General features: G+C 36.1%; 1 protein-coding gene across 1 annotated transcript in view; it reads left to right on the top strand.

The window, feature by feature from the left end:
* Positions 1–275: 275 nt before the first annotated feature.
* Positions 276–18,011, top strand: part of LOC129756459 (putative phosphatidate phosphatase) — a 55,713-nt gene continuing 37,977 nt past the window's right edge. The window contains exons 1-2 of the mRNA XM_055753350.1: positions 276–595; positions 6,618–7,196. Of these exons, the coding sequence (XP_055609325.1) occupies positions 6,905–7,196 (292 nt within the window). The 5' untranslated portion in view covers positions 276–595; positions 6,618–6,904. The remainder of the gene's footprint in view (positions 596–6,617; positions 7,197–18,011) is intronic.

The following is an 18,011-nucleotide window of genomic DNA, read 5'->3' as shown; positions in this document are numbered from 1 at the left end:
AATATCGAAACCAAGGTGAATTTCAAATCAATAAACGCGCTTGTACTGTAAAAAAGCTTGAAAAATAAGCTTTAATCGTCTGATGGATTTTTAAAACGTGTCAAGCTTCCAATGAATGTTTAGTAACGTCACCCCACAAACAACTTTAAAAAGGGAACACCAAAACAGAGCATTTCTGGGCATCTCTCGCGGAATTTGGTTGAGTCGGAGAGCGTAAAATGTCATTCAGACAGAATTCTGTCTTTGCATCGAGCATCCCGTCGGAAGGAACGGAGCACAACACAACACAAACGTTTGAGATATCGAGGGGGACGGTTGTTGTGCGCAGTATCGGTCGAGTACGCGAGAGTTCTGTGAGAAAATGTAACAGCATTTGTCGGTGTCGCGTGAAAGACATTCATTAGCCGACTTGTCGCGGTTGCGGAAATAAACACCACCGAACCAAAACCAGATAATGATTTAAGCTATTTTCGTTTATCACGATTTCTGAACATTGTGCTTCTGTAGCCAAGTTAAGTGATAACCAAAGTGCTGTGACAATAACTGAATGTGCCATTCCAGTGCTCATCGTTTCTATCTGTTTTCATACAGCCAGGTGAGATTTATTTTATGTAAAAAAAATGGCAAGCGGATTATTTCACACAACTATTGTTATACTCTTCGACCGGACTTCGGTTATACAACTATCGATCCCGACCCGCGGTTTATGCCCCCGTAAAAAGAAACGCGAACAGATTCAACGAGCTCGTCAAACCGGTTTCCAGTTTGCCAAATATAATACGCCGAGAGGGTTTTTGAGTTTCTAGATTATTACGGTGAAACTTTTAATGAATTTCTCATCATCTGTGTTGTTCCTCGTCTTTTGGCGCAATTATCGAGATTGCTCGAACTTCCCTCTTACGAGTTGATGCATGCTAATCATCTAACCCTTCACAGGTTAGAGATAAAATATCACCATAATCGATGTGTGTAAATATACTGAAAATCATAAAAGTGACTCCTAGAACTCACACAGCAAATAAGAGGGCGCGGAAAACCAATACAGGCTGTTTTGTTATCAGGTTTTTATTTTGAGTGGTTGTTTTCTGTTTACTTGCGATCGTCTCGCGTGCCTTTTCCATTCGAATCCAATACACGATTCTAGAGGATAGAATGAAAAGTTTGTTGATAACAGTTTTGGAATGGGCTTGTTCGAAAAATTAAGGGAAATTTTTTAAAAACTGAAATCGATGTGTTTTGAACCACCGTATCAATAATAAAAGATTATAATCGAAGGTTTTTTTTAAACAGCTAAGCGACTTAACATTCACTATTTGCAAATTTTTTTGCTCATCTCAAGTCCCAAGTTTGTTCTCCAAAACTGCTATAACTAATCAACTAATTTATTTATTTATTATAATTAAATTCATCGAACATAAATGTTTAAATGAATAGGTGTATATAGTTACAATCAAATTTAGTAAAATAATTTGGACTGACGAATTCGACGAAAAAATCGGATTGATGATTCTTCGAACTAATGTAGGTGTTCAGTATCCCGAAACATACGCATCATTACACTAAGTGGTTCATTGTAGCCATACGATGTTCGGTGAATTTGATGTGACATCAACGAATTAGATCGCAGAGTTCTCGACGAGACACTGAGGTTTATCATCCTTAGAAGATTTGGCGATTGAACTTCTCCATTCATAAGCCTATTGAAGTCTTTGAAGCCTATAGAGTCTTTTGGCGACATTCGAGGGTATCGAGACCCAAAAGCTAACACCGATCCGAATAAGCTGGAAAATCTTCGGTATGACGCCAAGGCAGGTGTCGCAAGACGAATCTGACAAACCGCTTCTGTACACGTACAATCCTCAAAAACCAACTTAGTTGATACGGAGCCCAGACTACAGCAGCATGCTCAGTTAGATATAGATCTGACGCAGTACTGTGATTTCAAGCACAAAGGATCTTTGAATTCACGTGACACTTTGGTGGTGAAGCCGAGCTGACGATTCGCTTTGTTGATAACTGAAGAGCGTTGACTGTTGAAAGTGAGCTGCGCATCGAGGATCACAACTTCAAATTAACCAAATTACACTAGCCCACCCACAGTGGTCCAAAAGGATAAAAAGGGGAACTTTTTTCCTAGCGTCTTTGTCTTTCATTTCAGCTCTAAAGTGTCTTCAGAATATTTGCTCTCAAACAGATATTATAACAGAAGAAATTCAAATCACGTTTTGCACTAGATTTGAACGACGTTTCCTAGCCAACTTATTGCGACTTAGTTTTATTTTTTTATCAATCTCACGAGCGTTTATTGCAAAAACGTGCAAGTGGATTTTAAAAACTCAAAAATCACATTGAAGCTTGAACCAAGTGCAACAAATTGGTGTTAGAGCCATTTGTTTTCATGCTTTCATATTTGAATACAACAAGCATATAGAGTTGTTTTTGACATTTCTTACGCACACTTGCTGAGCGTGTACAGATGAGATGGGACAATTAACCTCAAAAACTCCCGGTACAAAAAACGGGCAGCCGGACGACACACATGGTCGTTTTTGAGGTTAATTGTCCCAAAACTCGAAAGTGTTGGTGAAACAACCAGCATAATATCACGAACACTACCAGCGGCAAATAGGACTATACTGGATGTGTTTTGCGTGTTTCCATACAAAAATTGCCTCAAGGCATAATTCTGCATAGCATGGAATTTTTGTATATAAATTTTGCTACAGGTATTTCTAAAAGCGGAATATTTTTGATGTGTGTTGAGATGAAAATCTCAATCCAACTGTCATCGCCGTCGCTTTGCGTAATCATAACTTTCTATATGGGTCATTCCATGTCAAGTGTGCACAGCGAAAAAAAATCTTATCAGATAGCAGATTTTTTTTTGTTGACACCGAGTGGCACTGAACAATAATTTTTTTTTAACTGATTCACTGACCATTGTGAACGAATTGTTTGCCTCTACTGCTCGCTTGCTGCTACTTGCTAGTAGTCATAAATACAACTTCTAAAATCGGAGATTGCGGTATCAAAATATCCAGTTGCCTTCTGTAACTGCATTAGTATGGAGTTGACTAAGTGACTTTTATTGTTAAGCTTCTAAATAGTCGGGAACAGAGAACGATGTTCAGAGGATACATTTTTCAAGAACACACGATTTTTTACCTCACTGGAGTGGAATTTGTTCAAATTGCGATCAGAAGTGCATAATCTAAAGTCTATCTGCAAAAACCATTCTAACAAGTTCGGTAAATTGAATCCTGTTGAGAGCTATGTTTTGACGTTTAAAACGTCACTATATCAAAAAATGAATAACATAAATTGATAGGTTTTAATAAAATCTTCACAACGCATATTTTGTCATTTTGGTATGATTTTTCAGTCCGGAGATATAGCATTTTAAAAATGATGAATTTTTCAAAATCGTGAAAAAAAGGGAGGGTCATGGAACGAGGGGTGGGCGGATCATTCTCAAAAATTGAGGATTTGTATTGTAGGCCTCAGAAAGTCTTTCGGCCAAGTTTGGCGAATTTTCGATAAGATTTTTTTTTCGCTGTGCACACTTGACATGGAATGACCCATATGCTGTTGACTTAAATACGCATCATATGCTTCTTTTATTCATCATTATTTTTATTTATACATATTTTATGTTTTATACATATAAACTATATTTTTATGTTTTATACACATTCCGAACTTAAAATACTATCTGTAGAGTTTTCTTATGCCATATACAGAGTTATGAAAAATCCATCCTATATAAGGAATTTTGCCGACGTTCGCGAGCCAGCAGGTTTTAGAAATTATTCGATCATTCACAACTCTCTTTTTTGTTTCGTCATCTGGAATTGCTTTAAAACATCTAAATGAATTATGAAATTTCAACTCATTAACTTTGCACGTTATCTGGTCAATTTCCCACGATTTCTTACAATTTTTCAAAATAGAAAAAAAAACTAAAACAGACAGAACTTGGAGAAATTAATTTATTCAAAAAATAAAAAGTTGCCTAATGATACCCTAAAAATGTAGAAAACCATACCGTTTTTTTCTTAACCTTTATAATAAAGAAGTTATAAAGCAAAGAAATAAAGTAGCCCACACTCCCCTATTGAAAGTCAATAATTAACACGTTCGTTGCCATGGGACCCATAAACGGGTGACGGCTCTCTTACGCAAGGTAGCATTGTTTTTAGCAGCGTGGAATTGGTTCGGAAAAACGGACAAAATCCGAACAATAATCGGACGGCTTTGAACTGAAAAATTTCCTTTTGACAGTAATCGGTCCTTTTGCGAGACACGCTCCGATTCGGGATCAATTGAACCCACAGACCATTTGTGCCCATAAGCCCATTTTTTTTAATTTTTTTTTTGAAAAATTTCAAAGTTCTTAAATATGGCGTTAGAGATTCATATTCTCCAACAATTGAAGTATTGAAAAAAAAATTATCCATGTTGAAAACGACTGAAAATGACGAAAGATATCTTCTAGTAACATTTTTTAAGAAGATCCACCAAAGTTAAACAACTAAAACATATATGTTTTATTTTTTTTTAAATGTTACAGCAAAGATGCTCCATTTGGTACATTTTTCTGGAACATAAGATCTTCTGGAACATAGATTCATGGATCTTAGTTAGATAATCCAGTTACGAGATATGGCTGAGGAATCAAGTCACCCCAGGTATCAAGCGTCCTCGCTCTCCCCTATACACCTGACACTTACACTGAACAAAATCCGGCTATAAGGTTTATTGGGAATTTTAGTGTTTTCGCACTAAAGGAAAATCCAATACTTTTTACCATGTAGACGATAGATTGATTTTATAGGAAATTTCAATGAATTCAACATCTAGACAAATTGGTAAAAAATATTGTTTAAGGTAGTGAAATGAATTGTTTAATCAGAGTAATAAAATATGATCGTATTTTTTCTAATTTATTGATTTTTATTTTTAAATTGTATTTGTTGTCGTATGTGATACGATCAATAATGTTATTTACATTGTAAGCTTTAAATTAAAATAAACACTATTATTAAATGCAATACAATTTTGCTTTTTTAAATAAGTTCGAAAAAGGCAACTCTTTGAAAATCGGAACACTGCACGGGAACACGGAACACGCGTGGCGTAGTTTGTATTCGGGACTCCGCCTGCTCCAGCTCCGCTGCTGTTTTCTCTCCTACTATAGTAGTACATTCCCGATGCACGAATCTTGAGCTCAGTTCGCCGATGAGTCCAACGGAATCTTTTTTCAATCTGAAAAAAACCATTTGTGTGAAGTTTATCATAACATTATCCATTAAATTCTAATTTACCTCTACTCCCGTTTCAACTTAAACTTTTAAATGTAAAAAAGAGCTCCGATTTCCGCCCAGCTGTGTTTAGGGTCGGTCGTTTCTAGTTGAGAATTTCTGTATGCTGGGTTATGGCTTGCGCTTTTTTTGGGGCATAGAAACATTCCGGTGAACCCTGAGAAATTGGATGCAGCACCATATAGCGCTTTTCCTTGGACATCCAAAGCACATCCGACGGTCATTCGGATGTCTGAAATCGTAATTTTGTTATATAAAAATGCACAAGTTTATGCATATAACACAACTTACCGTTAGTAAATCCTCTTGATAAAATTTAGCACGGATTTTTCCAACCCAGTGCTTTAGGGAGGCCAGTAGATTTTTGACCAGAGCAGATGATAGTATAACAATAATTCTTCCAGAAATCCAACTGTCGTGAGCATTTTTACCGAATCCCTGATGATGGTGGCGTTCCATTGTTACGCCTCATCTCCCAGCGGGGGAACAATTTTTTAAACATGTTGCATTTGTTCTAAAGTCGAATGTCTTTTTCGCATCCTTAGCCTTGTTTAATGTTTTTGTCCAACAGAATAGCTACCTCTTCCTAAAACATAAAATTAATGACATTATAATCATTTGTTTGAATTACGAAACTTATAACTTACCAATCGAGTAGCACTGAAACTGAAAAATAACGAACCTCAAGACCACCGAATGGATAAATAACAATCTGTTAAGATGTATATTACCATAGAACTGTTTGAATTTATAGGAAATTTTATTATTCGATATTGACTTCAACTAGCTGCTGAGATTCATTGGAATTTCCTATACTTTGTACTGGATTTATCAATAGTTTCTATTACACATTGAACTTTAAGATTCACTAGATTGACCCTATAAATTTTATTGCCAGATTTGGTTCAGTGTACTAGTGAATCCTTGTTTTTAACATATATCTTGCCGCCGACCGTGGCCTAGAGGATAGCGTTAAGTCTTCTAAGCCAGAGGTCATGAGATGGATTCTCGGCCACGACATAGTACTCTTTCTGTGGGCTGGTGGTGTTAGCATTAGTAAGATGCTACCCATTATATCGTTAAAAGATGTACGCTTTAGTCCAAAATATAATTTAGATCTTTTCAAAGAAACATGAAATTTCACTGAGATCATCTAGCTATGTGTGTGTTCGTAAAGGCCTTTATGTCCACATAAAGGAGAACCTAGTTTGAAAAAAGGGGTTCAGGTTCTAAAATCATCCAAAGCATTTGCTAATACCCGAACTTTAACAGTTCTTTTTTATCTTCTACTTCCAGATATCTGTCATTTGTATGCTTCTTTATAAACGCGCATAACCTGAACAGAATGAATGAGTCATTCCCATCGGAATAAAAAATCTCCACATTTGCAGCAAGTCAATTGGTAAGCAGCAGACCAGCAACTCAGTAGGGGTGAATTGTGATTCACCTTCATAACTTATGTCCAAGCTAAGTTCCCGCGATATTGTGTTTGTGAGAAAGCATTATCTGAAATTGTGAGAAAAATACCTCAGATAAGAAGGCTCCACTTGAATTCAATCATCAAACGTGTGCTAGTAGCCTAAATGAGTGTCTCAGGTGCAGTGCCGACCGAAGTTACGCCATTGAACAGAAACGGTAGTCAAAATCAAACAGTGACAGTTAGTGCTAATTATAATAGCCAGCAACAACATCATCAACAGGAAGTGACTGTTCATTCTGTTGGTGATACGAGCACAAACAGCAGCAATACCAGCAGTGCCGCATCTAACCCACATAGTGAGGCTGCAATCATCGGACGAGATAAAAAACGAGCCATGGATGACACCAAGCGAATATTGATACGGGTGGGCTTCGATTTTATCATCCTGTGTTGTGGTATGTATTCAATTTCGATCAATCCGACGCCAATTTAAATTTACCAAAACATGTTCAACAATATTATTAGCTAGCTGACTATAAGTTGGTTTTTTTTCTGATATTTTACTATTGTTCAATGAGAAGGTCAACATCGTTGTACTGAATAATTTAAATTGTGGAGTGTTCAGGCATAACTTTCTCGGATAAATTGTTGTGGTTAGTAACCACATCAACTGAGCATAGTCAAACGAAATATATCGAGACAGACAACCATGCATGACTCACTGGTGGGGAAGTCAGAAACAAATATCACAATAGTTTTAGAAAAAAAACGATTCTCGACTCCGTACATGTAAATCAACGATCGAGGAACCGGGGCAAATTATCCAAAATGGGGTAAAAATGAAATTTATTATCTATTTTATAAACCTGTTGGTATTTTTTTCTCTTAAGCAGTTTAGCGACATACATATGTACACAGCAATTTTTTTTTTTTGCTGGAAACCAGCAAAATTTTGCTGGTTTTTGTCCCGCTGACTTTCCAGCAAAATTTCCAGCAATTTCAATTGCTGGAAAAAACAGCAAACGTTAATGCTGGTTTCCAGCAATTCAAATTGCTGGAAAATCAGCAATCCAGATTGCTGGAAACCAGCTATTTCTTTCAACACAACCGGCAGTATTTAGTATAAAATTTATATTTCAATTCAAAATTAAAGTTTAATATTGGCTGTGCATATAATTAGCAATAAAAACAACTATTTTCTCCCATTTTCAATAAGGGATTAATTTATTTTCCAAAAAAAAACTTTTTTTTCACAACTTTCTAACACCGGCTCTGGGGTGGCCGCTTCGTGCCAAAATGTTGATCATCCGCCACCTGTAAAAATAGATTTGATTAGTGTCTTCTATGGAATATCTACCTGTGCAATAAAAACTTACCCTTGACTTGATGCCTGGTTGCTAGAATATAGAGGAAAATAAAATAATTATATTAATTTAACCTAAATTCGTAAAATAGAATCTCACCTTACTTCAGCGTACGAATCAAAAACAAACTCCAAATTGACAACTCGATTTTTTTTTTATAAAAACGAACACACACATATAGGATCTCAGTGAAACTTCATGTTTCTTTGAAGAGATCTTTTTTTTTTTTTACTTAACTCTAAGGCGTACATCTTTCAAGGATATTATGGCTAGCATCTTACAAATGCTAAAACCACCAGACTACAGAAAGAGTACTATATGTGCCGTGATCGGGATTCGATCTCATGGACTCTGGCTTAGAAGACTGGAACGCTATCCTCTAGGCCACGACCGGCGGTTTGCTGATTTTCCAGCAAACTAGATCAATTGCTGGAAAGTCCAGCAATTTTAAAAACCGATTGCTGATTTTTCAGCAAAAATGACAGACAAGCACATAACCGAATGCTGAAGAATCCAGCAATTCGAAAACCGATTGCTGGTTTCCAGCAAAAATTTGGATTGCTGAACGTTTCCAGCAATTTTTTTTGCTGGAAATCGAGGCAAAAATTTACAGTGTAGCAGTGATTGAATTTCTCATGAATATTGAATGGGAAAAATGTCGGCTTGCTGTTAAATTCCTTACAAAAAAGTTATTGAATTCCTCGTGAATATTTTCTTATGGGGCACACAAATGACATGCTTGCTCAGTGCGTACGGAGACGATACATATATTTATAATAAGATTTTTTTTTAAGTTTGCGACAATGTATTTTATTAAGTTTATGGTTTATCGGCAAATTAAAATTCTAATTAGAGAGTAATTAAGACAGAAATGAAAATTGATAGGTGAAAAGGTCAAAGCTAGGGCACTTTGGGTAGAAAAAACGAATAGATGGTGAAAATGTGAGCTAAGAGCTTTGTGTTATCGACAGCTTTAAACTACTTGTGTGATTCTTTACCCAGCGCCAGATGGTTGTTTGTAGTAAGTGACGAAGAAGCAACATTGCTACCCACAACCAGCTACGGAAAATATAACCTGCAATACAGGTACAATTATAAGACATCCTATGAAACTCAGAGGGCGGTTTTCAGATTACTTTCCAGTTTTTGATACACGTACTGTCAGTTGGATTGTTTTTGCGCGCGCAAGCTCGTGGTTTACCTTTTGCCTCCACACTCCATTCTTCTGCACGCCGCCAAAGATGGTTCCTTAATACTAGTCGCTCGAATACTCCGAGCGTGCGCTGGTCCTCCTCAAGCAATGTCCAGGTATTGTGCCCGTAGAGGACAACCGGTCTAATAACGTAACGAATTAGGAACGATTAGTTATTAGTTATTAAAGAAATACAAGAAAACAACCTACCACATTGTAACAATAAAAAAGATTGTAATCTTACCTTGCAAGAATGAAATAAACAAATAATAATAATGAGCGTCGTGTACAGTACGGTGTCCCAAAATTGCATAACTTCTGGGAATCTGGGGGCTCACCCTCCAAATGGTAGATTAAGATGTGCAGAACCAACTTTTGTATGGGGCCGACTGAAAAAAAATATGTTTAGAGGTTCCGCAAGCGCGATCTTTGAAAAAAGTCCACTTTCAAAAGATTTGATTTTAAATAAATTCTGGGTCCAAAGATTTTCATGTAATTTATATATTTTATATTTTTTTAATTTTGTTCGAGTTAAATACTACACGTAAAATATGAAAAATGAACCAAATTTGTATCAAAATGTAAAACAAGCAAGCTATTTCCAAGAAAGAAAATTTTTTTGGTGAAAAAATGTCGAATTCAATTGACCAAAATGTGTACGAAGCCTAAAATATTTTTGTTACTAATGTCATCAAAAGATGCTAATTTTTGTGCACTTAAACTTTGCTCAACAAAGCATGTTGTTTGTATCATCGTGTGAAGAGCTATTTACGGTTCAACGCTTAATAAAAATCACAATTTAGGATATTTTTTATTTAATTTATCAAATTTTTCTTACACTGAAAATCGAAAATACCCAAACTTGAGAACTGCCACCCGCCAAACCTAAGTTCAAGATAGACAACTTAAGTTTGTGAAAAAATCACAGCTTGCCAATACGCCAAACTTGTCCTTCAAGCGGAGAACTGTTTTTTTGGGGGTTTTTTGTTGTAAGCGCATCTGATTCTGTTACCTCCATCGTGGCAGATTTAGGTTTGGGGGGTAAGTTCAAAGCGAAGAACTGTTTTTTTGGGGGATAATTTTTATTCCCGCTTCATTCGCAGAAAGTCTCGCATATACAATGATGTAGCTGCCTCTCTCAACAACTCTTCGGTGGTCGAGCGGTTAGCATCCTGAAATGGTAATCGCAGAGCCATTGTAGGTATGGGTGTGATTTCCGTACCTGCAGTTATTTTTTTTTATTTTGGTTTTCATTTTATTGCGGTATCAGATTTTGGGGGATGAGTTCTCCTTTAAGAGCTTAACTTTGGGTTATGCCACCAATAGCCAAACCTGTAGGGAGGGAGTTTCATTCGGGTTGGCGGGGAAAGTTCTCAAGTTTGGGTATTTTTGAGGTTCAGTGTAGTGAATACCTACTTTAAAATCAAAATACTTGCAAGAAAGTCTTGGATGGTTTAAGGAAGTCATCAGAAGGCCATATGCCAAATTTGAGCGGAATCGGATAACAGGAAGGGGTTGCACTGAATCTCAAGTGTGAAAGGGATTCTGAGACATAGTGATCTAAAGAAGCATAAAAAACTGGTTTTTCATCATACATTTTTGTCTTTACCAATCGATTGCTTGATTATGTAGATTTTATTAAAATTTCAATTAAGACTAACATTTCACCTGAAGACTACAACTCGATTGGACTTAAAACAAAAAAGTTATGGCTGTTCAAAGATTCCCAGAAGTTATGCAATTTCGGGACACCCTAGTGTAGGCTTGCCAGATACTTTTAGAAAAAAGCGGGACATTTCACGAAAAAAAAGCGGGACACAGCCGAAAAAAGCGGGACACAGCCGAAAAAAGCGGGACATTAAAGAAACTCTTAAAAAAGCTTAATTGTGTAGCCAAACTTTCAAAACGTTTACCTCAGCCAAAGTTGTTAATAGAGAGTACACAATAGTTTTTTTTAACGCGGATTTATTTTGCTCAGTTTTTTTACACGTGATTTTAAACGGAGAGATAGAAAATGTTTCAAGTCGTGCATGTAAACGGCGGATTTGATATAGGATAAAAAACCTTGTGTAATTTGTATAAATATAAGTTTGTTTTGTAATTTGTTCAAAAATTTGAAAACTCAAGAAAATTTTTATCTTTATATACTTTGGATAATTGAGTCGGAAAAGGTGGTGTAAAATAAAAGGCAATTTAATCAGGATTAATCTCTATAATTCTATAATTTACAATTGTTTGGAAGCAACTTAAACAATTTTCTCTTCATACATTGGTTAAACGTTCTCCAAGAACACTTAACACAATCAGAATCTTACTGTAAGGCTAAGAGCTTTAGAGTTATTCAGTATTGTCTTACATAAACTATGAAAAATGCTGCTTATTTTTAGAAAAGGACGTATTCGAATGATTTTCTGTTCATCACAGAATTCAAATTGAAACAAAAGTTTAATTTTTTTCCAGTGTTAGTCAGTAAAAGTTTCCTAAGAAAAAAAGCAGGACATTTCGAGAAAAAAGCGGGACAGCGGGACATTCAACAAAAAAGCGGGACATGTCCCGCTTTTGCGGGACGGATGGCAACCCTACCCTAGTGTACAGGTTACACTCCGTGAGATGACTAAGTCTTCTCGACCGCCGTTGCTTGTGGAGTCCATAGTAGGCACGACTTCCTAAATCATTAATTCATTCAAAACCCCTGTTACCCCCTATGTTACTATAAATTCCGAATGATTCTGTGCTTTGATTGAGGCACACCCTTTTGTGTTTAAAAAAAAAACCGTTCATAGGTATTATCATATTGAGACGTTCAACACTTCCAACCGCAAATAAAATGCCATAAGATATGATGACTAAACGCTACACAGATTATTATTGTCTTATCAGAAAAATAACAATGGCGAATTTGCACATGATAAGTTCAAGCTCTTTATTTTTGTTTCTTCCGAATCTTGGGACATGAGTTATGACAACGAGAATAGCGTGTAACTTGCGTATCGTTGATGCAGTTATCATAAATAAATCAACACGAATGAAATGCGACTAAATCAGACAAAATTGCACAAAGTACATAGGAGAAACATGCTCAGATCAAGCTTAGAAACAGGCAGATCATCTTTACCAGTGCACAGGTTTTCAAACATTTTTTACCCACCCCCCCTTTTGTGAAATTTCAGCGCTAAACTTCCTTCTCTGAACAAATAAAATTGTAAAAATCTTTAAAAATTAAAAAAACAGACCAGTGAGAAGGTTGTGAAGCTTTGTGTATCATAATGTTGTTTCGAACATGTACAAAACATATTGTGTTTTTTTTTTCATATTAATTGTTGTAAAGACTGATTTCATAATTCACTTCATTCATTTTCACTTATATGCCAGTAAGAAACCGAGAAACAAATTTAGAACAAATCAGGAACATCTCTTATTTGTCTGAAAGTCCTTAAAACTGCTTACAGATCAAAATATTGGAACACTTAAATTCGACTCGTTTTATTTTCCTCTTAGTTTTCAAAAGAAATAGAAATAATTGCCAGAGAAAAAATTATCTTTGGTCAGCTAGAGTCTAAACTTTAACAGGGATCAGGTCATTAAGTGTTGGAAAGCATATTGTATCGAAGAAAGTAGGAATAAATATAAGAAAATTGTTTGCGGGCTTTTCTCAAATTTTTCGGCTTTTTTACTTTAAAAACTAGAGTACATACAAAAATTTCTTCTTATATAAACTATTATATTGTATATATATATTATGTATTTTTAAAGGTTTTGGCTGAGAGGGCAGCCTTTAAAAATACATGCTTTAATTTTAATTTAATTCATTTCTGATTCATTCTGATTCGTAGCTCCTCTTGCTTGCACTCCATTTTGAAAACTAAAGAACTTATGTCGAAAGCCATTTTTTCCTTATTGAGTTCCTACCACTGCGACCAGATGTTAGAGCTTTTGTGGTTTGTCCCCTGTTTAATGTAGCTAATCAAGATAGATCACTCTGATTGATTTCAACAGTGTCACTTTCTTGTTGTTTAGCATTTTCCCAATCTGGAAGAACTACACGAATGAAGTTGACAACCTTCTTGGAACTTATAGAATGTATTTCGGAAGGATCCAATATACCTTTTCCGAGTAGTTTTGTTCTTTTTGATATAAGACAAGGGCAGTCACACAGAAGATGCTCAGATGATTCCTTCTCAGCCCTGCAAAATCGGCATACGTCAGAATGACTCTTGCCTATTAGTTTTAAATGATAAAGACATTCACAGTGTCCTGTCATTAGTCCTGTAAATGTTTTAAGGTCTTTTTTAGATAATGCTAGAATCTTTTTCGATTTGTAAACATTTGAAACAATCAAAAGCTTTGATTGTCTTGCTCCTAAAATGTTCTTCCAGTTTGTTTCAACCATTCGTTTTTCAATATTTTTGAATTCCATTTTTAGAAAGCAGCGAGAGACGCCGCAGAAGAGTTCAGGACCTAAAAGCGGTGTTGAGGAGCCCTGTCTAGCTAGCATGTCAGCTTTTTCATTACCCTCAACTCCACAGTGTCCTGGTACACAACATAAAGTAACTGAATTATTTTGAGCAAGTTTTTCAAGTGCCTCAATACTTTCCCAAACTAATTTTGATGAACATTTCATTGACTTTAAAGATTTAAGTGCTGCTCTGCCCTCAAAGTACTCTGCAAAGTGATCCTGAACAGGATCCAGGAGAAAATCGACGCTACACTCCGACGGCAACAAGCTGGATTCCGATCCGGACGATCATGTGTGGACCACATCACAACGCTACGAATCATACTGGAACAAATCAACGAATTCCAGGACTCTCTTCTGCTGGTGTTCCTTGATTTCGAAAAAGCATTCGACCGACTTAATCATGAAAACATCTGGGCGGCTCTTAGACGACGAGGGGCCCAGAGAAAAGGGATCCAGCTCGCAATTCGGGACCACCTGAGTGCCATGTACTACGATTAGGTTCTGAAACACTGAATGAATGATTGAAAATTGGTTTACCTAATGTCCAATCCTGATTAAGGCAAATGATTGGATTTATTTTGTATTTGTCGAGAATTTTTGAGTTGGCTCCCTCTGTTCCTCTGTTGGTTTCCTCAATTAATAGTTTGTTGTTTTCTAGCCTTAGAACTTGTTTTTTTTGCTTCAAGTTGTACGCATTTATGAATAGGTAGGAGCCACAGCATCGCTTCCATGGATTTTGTTGGTGTACTACGCATAGCACCTGTTATGCATAAGATTGCCACAAACATTATAATTAACGACATATTTTTGAATAATTCTCCATTCTGTTAATCGGCAATTGTATAACTGGTTCCACCATTTTCGGATTTCTCTGGCCACTGTTGCTGTTTTGGGTATTCTTTTTTGTCTTCCACGTGAGATCCGTTGGCAGGTTTGTTTCGAAATGAAGTTCAAACCACCAACCGGCGCTCTTCCTGGAATCATTTCTCGAGTCTCGAAATCGTTTCATCAACCAACTTTCTGAGATCATCGCAAGTTTAGTATGTACCGAAAGTTGCAAAATTGGAACACGGCTGTGCTTCGAATGAAATTAAGCATTCCGCTCGAAAAAATTTTAGCTATTGGAAGCAGTAAAACGAGCCGTGCTTTGATGGGATAGATTCAGATAAAATGTTTAGTGCTGTAACATATAAGCCAACTTTACAATTTCCCCTACCTTCAAATATGATCGGACTTACTACCGCTTAAACAACAACAAAAAAAAACTAAATTGGAAACATCGTTGTTGACACAGTAAATTGGAAAATAAGCCTATTAACGTTAAGTATGTCAACGTACGCAATTCTATTCTTCCCTCTACATCTGATGCTGGCTGACTGACGGCATGCGGGGATGCAAAACGTTAGCAAAATGGCAGCAGTCAGGCAGTTTTGATGGTTCACGTTTTTTTTTTCTGATCATGCAAAACAAAAATCAAGTTTTTGAGAGACCGTTGAAGTCAGACATAAAGTTACCTACATCTTTTGGGTTTTTAACAACAAAACAAACAAGAAAAAGTATTCGAAAAAGCATCTGATAAGTAAAATGCATAATTAGCTATATGTACCTACATTAGACCACTGCAAAAAAATACTTTTTGCTCCCATATGTTGTTTCGATGCCAAAACACTGAATTCCACAACTTTAGCTTCTTTGAGTTACGGCAAGTGTTGTGTTCAATTTTGTCGAAGATAGTTAAATGATTAAATATAGAACATTTGAATTATGCTTCTATGTATAGTAGACTTGCGACTAGTATTTGGTCCGCAATCTGTTAAGATGATTCTTTACTCGATTTGACTTAGAGAAAGGTTTTTTTATAACGTTTTCTAAAATCTGTTATTATTTGTTTTCATTGAAAAAAAAAATTGAGTTGCTGAACGTTTCCAGCCATTTTTTTCGCTGGAAGTCACTTAGGCTGGAACAAATATCAATTTCTAGTTTTGTCACACCCCCCCACCCCCCTTCAAAATTTCCAAAAAAAACCCGAAGGGGGGAATAAATAAAGTTTTAAGTAATTTATGTTAATTTCGATGAAAAATTCGAAAATCTAAAGATTACAAGACCAAGAAAACAAATTTAGTAAGATGGAAGTTATTTCACCTTTTGTTTTCTTGATTTGATTGAATTATTCGATAAAACATTACTTGATTTATAAGTTTTGTGCAACGATATAGCATGCAATTTTGTTGCACACAAGCTTCCATGCAATTTATTCCAATTTATTTGTTTTTCGCATTATTTTTTACGGCCATGGATGTCAGTCGAATGGTTCATGCCGAGTTTTAAAAATCTACCATATACATTTTGTAGACTTTCTCAAAAAACTGCCCATTTCAATCAGCTCAATCGGACATAATTTAGGGGTGCCTCAAAGCGCTCAAAGTTTCGATTTCAATCAAAAATCCCCTTAGGGGGATACAATGGAAATTGAAAAAATCGAAATCTTAGTTTCGATTTCAAATAACATAAAATGCATTAAACATCGGAAAACATTCTCATTAGTCCAGCGCATCTACATTTATTTTACGCTGCTACCGGACAAAGTTATTTTTTTTAAGCCACGCAAACATTGACAGAATCGAGTTGATTTTAAGTCAAACAATTTTTTTCGAGAAAAGATTATTTCTCTATTTCGACTCTTTAGAGGGGGGACACAGAATCAAATTTCCCATAACTTGGTCAGATATTTTCCGATTCCTTTTTCTAAAGCTAGGCAACCTTCAGAGAACATTCTTAACACATTCTTGTTGGTTCCAACGCACCTGCAATTATTTTACACTGCTAACGGACTAAGTGATTTTTTTCAACCTAAGCAATCATTTTCGACCCATTTTGGTCAAAAATCGACTCTAGGATTTCAAAAATCACATAAGAGGATCAAAGGAAATGCGAACAATCGAAATTTTAATTTTTTATGCCAAATTACTTAGAACTGCATGAAACGTCGAGATCTGGAGTTATCTCGAAAAAATGGCAAAAAATCTACTTTCTGGGATTTTCGGTTTTCCGGTCTTAGAAAATCAGTATTGATAACCAACGTAATTTAATCATCAAAACAACATTCATAGCTCGAGGTTTAAGCTGATGTGATAACATTGTTTCCCTGCATTGATCGAATTTTCTCTGATGAACAAAGGTAAACATAATAATAATTTGATGCTATTGAGACATGGGGACGGCACCTTTTACAGCACTTTCGTTTTACTTAAACCGATGTACTTGTGCTTGATTGATCCTTTCATTTCTCAAATCAACAATCAAAATAAACCTTTGAAGCGAAACGGTAGGAAACTCACAATAAAGCAATTTGCGCCCACATCAACACTTTTGCTACTGTGCGTACTTGACATAACATAAAACTCACATAATCCGTCGTGACCCCTCATCGTCGTCGTCGTGGTCGCGACACGGAACCAGCTGGCTGACAAACGCAATAAGCGCTTAAAGAAAGCGGAAAATGGAAAGCACGAGTGTCTTTTCCAGTTCAGTTGACGATCTCTTGAGAGTATGCACTGCTAAATTGTGCACTCGTGAAGATGTTTTGAAAAGCAAAGAAGTGGTCGGCTCTTGTGTTTTTGTATAAATATTTATTTCGCGCCTCTTGTTCCCAATTTGTCCGACCGCAGCAAAACTTTATCTCGTGTGTTGAAAGTGAAGTAATCGTAGAAAGGCAAACGACAATTGGTTGAGTTAGGTACCTACTACAGCATGCGTACTGCATTTCGGTACTGCCGGTCACGATCTATGTTGGTGTAGCTAGGTGTCATATTCCTACTTCAACAAAATTATTATTCTAAAATAGTAATAGTTACTTCCAATTCCAGCATAAAATTTCTTCTTAGTTTTTTTAAATTTAAATAAATATGACTAATTTTTATCAATAGGTTTACAAGTTACAACACAAGCAACGGTTTGGTAACGTATTCGATGGCTAATGTTGAGCTCAAAGTAGGTTTGTAATCCAACCTTATTAGCTTTCACGGAGTCTAAAATATGAATTAAAAGTTCCTTAAAACTTCACCGGCACATGCGGCGAGAATCGTTCTCATAACCCCAGATGCACAAAGCTTTTAACTTCGTATCGTATGGTTTACGAAGATTCTGATGAATTGAACTCTTCATTGCAGTTAATTCTCATTGATGTACTGGTAAAGACAACCTAATTTTCAACTTAGTTCTACAACTAAAACGATTTGTTTTGTAAGCCCTATCA

Source organism: Uranotaenia lowii, chromosome 3 (assembly GCF_029784155.1).
Source record: "Uranotaenia lowii strain MFRU-FL chromosome 3, ASM2978415v1, whole genome shotgun sequence".
NCBI classification, from domain to species: Eukaryota; Metazoa; Arthropoda; class Insecta; order Diptera; family Culicidae; genus Uranotaenia; species Uranotaenia lowii.
This window is presented reverse-complemented; position numbering and strand designations above follow the sequence as displayed.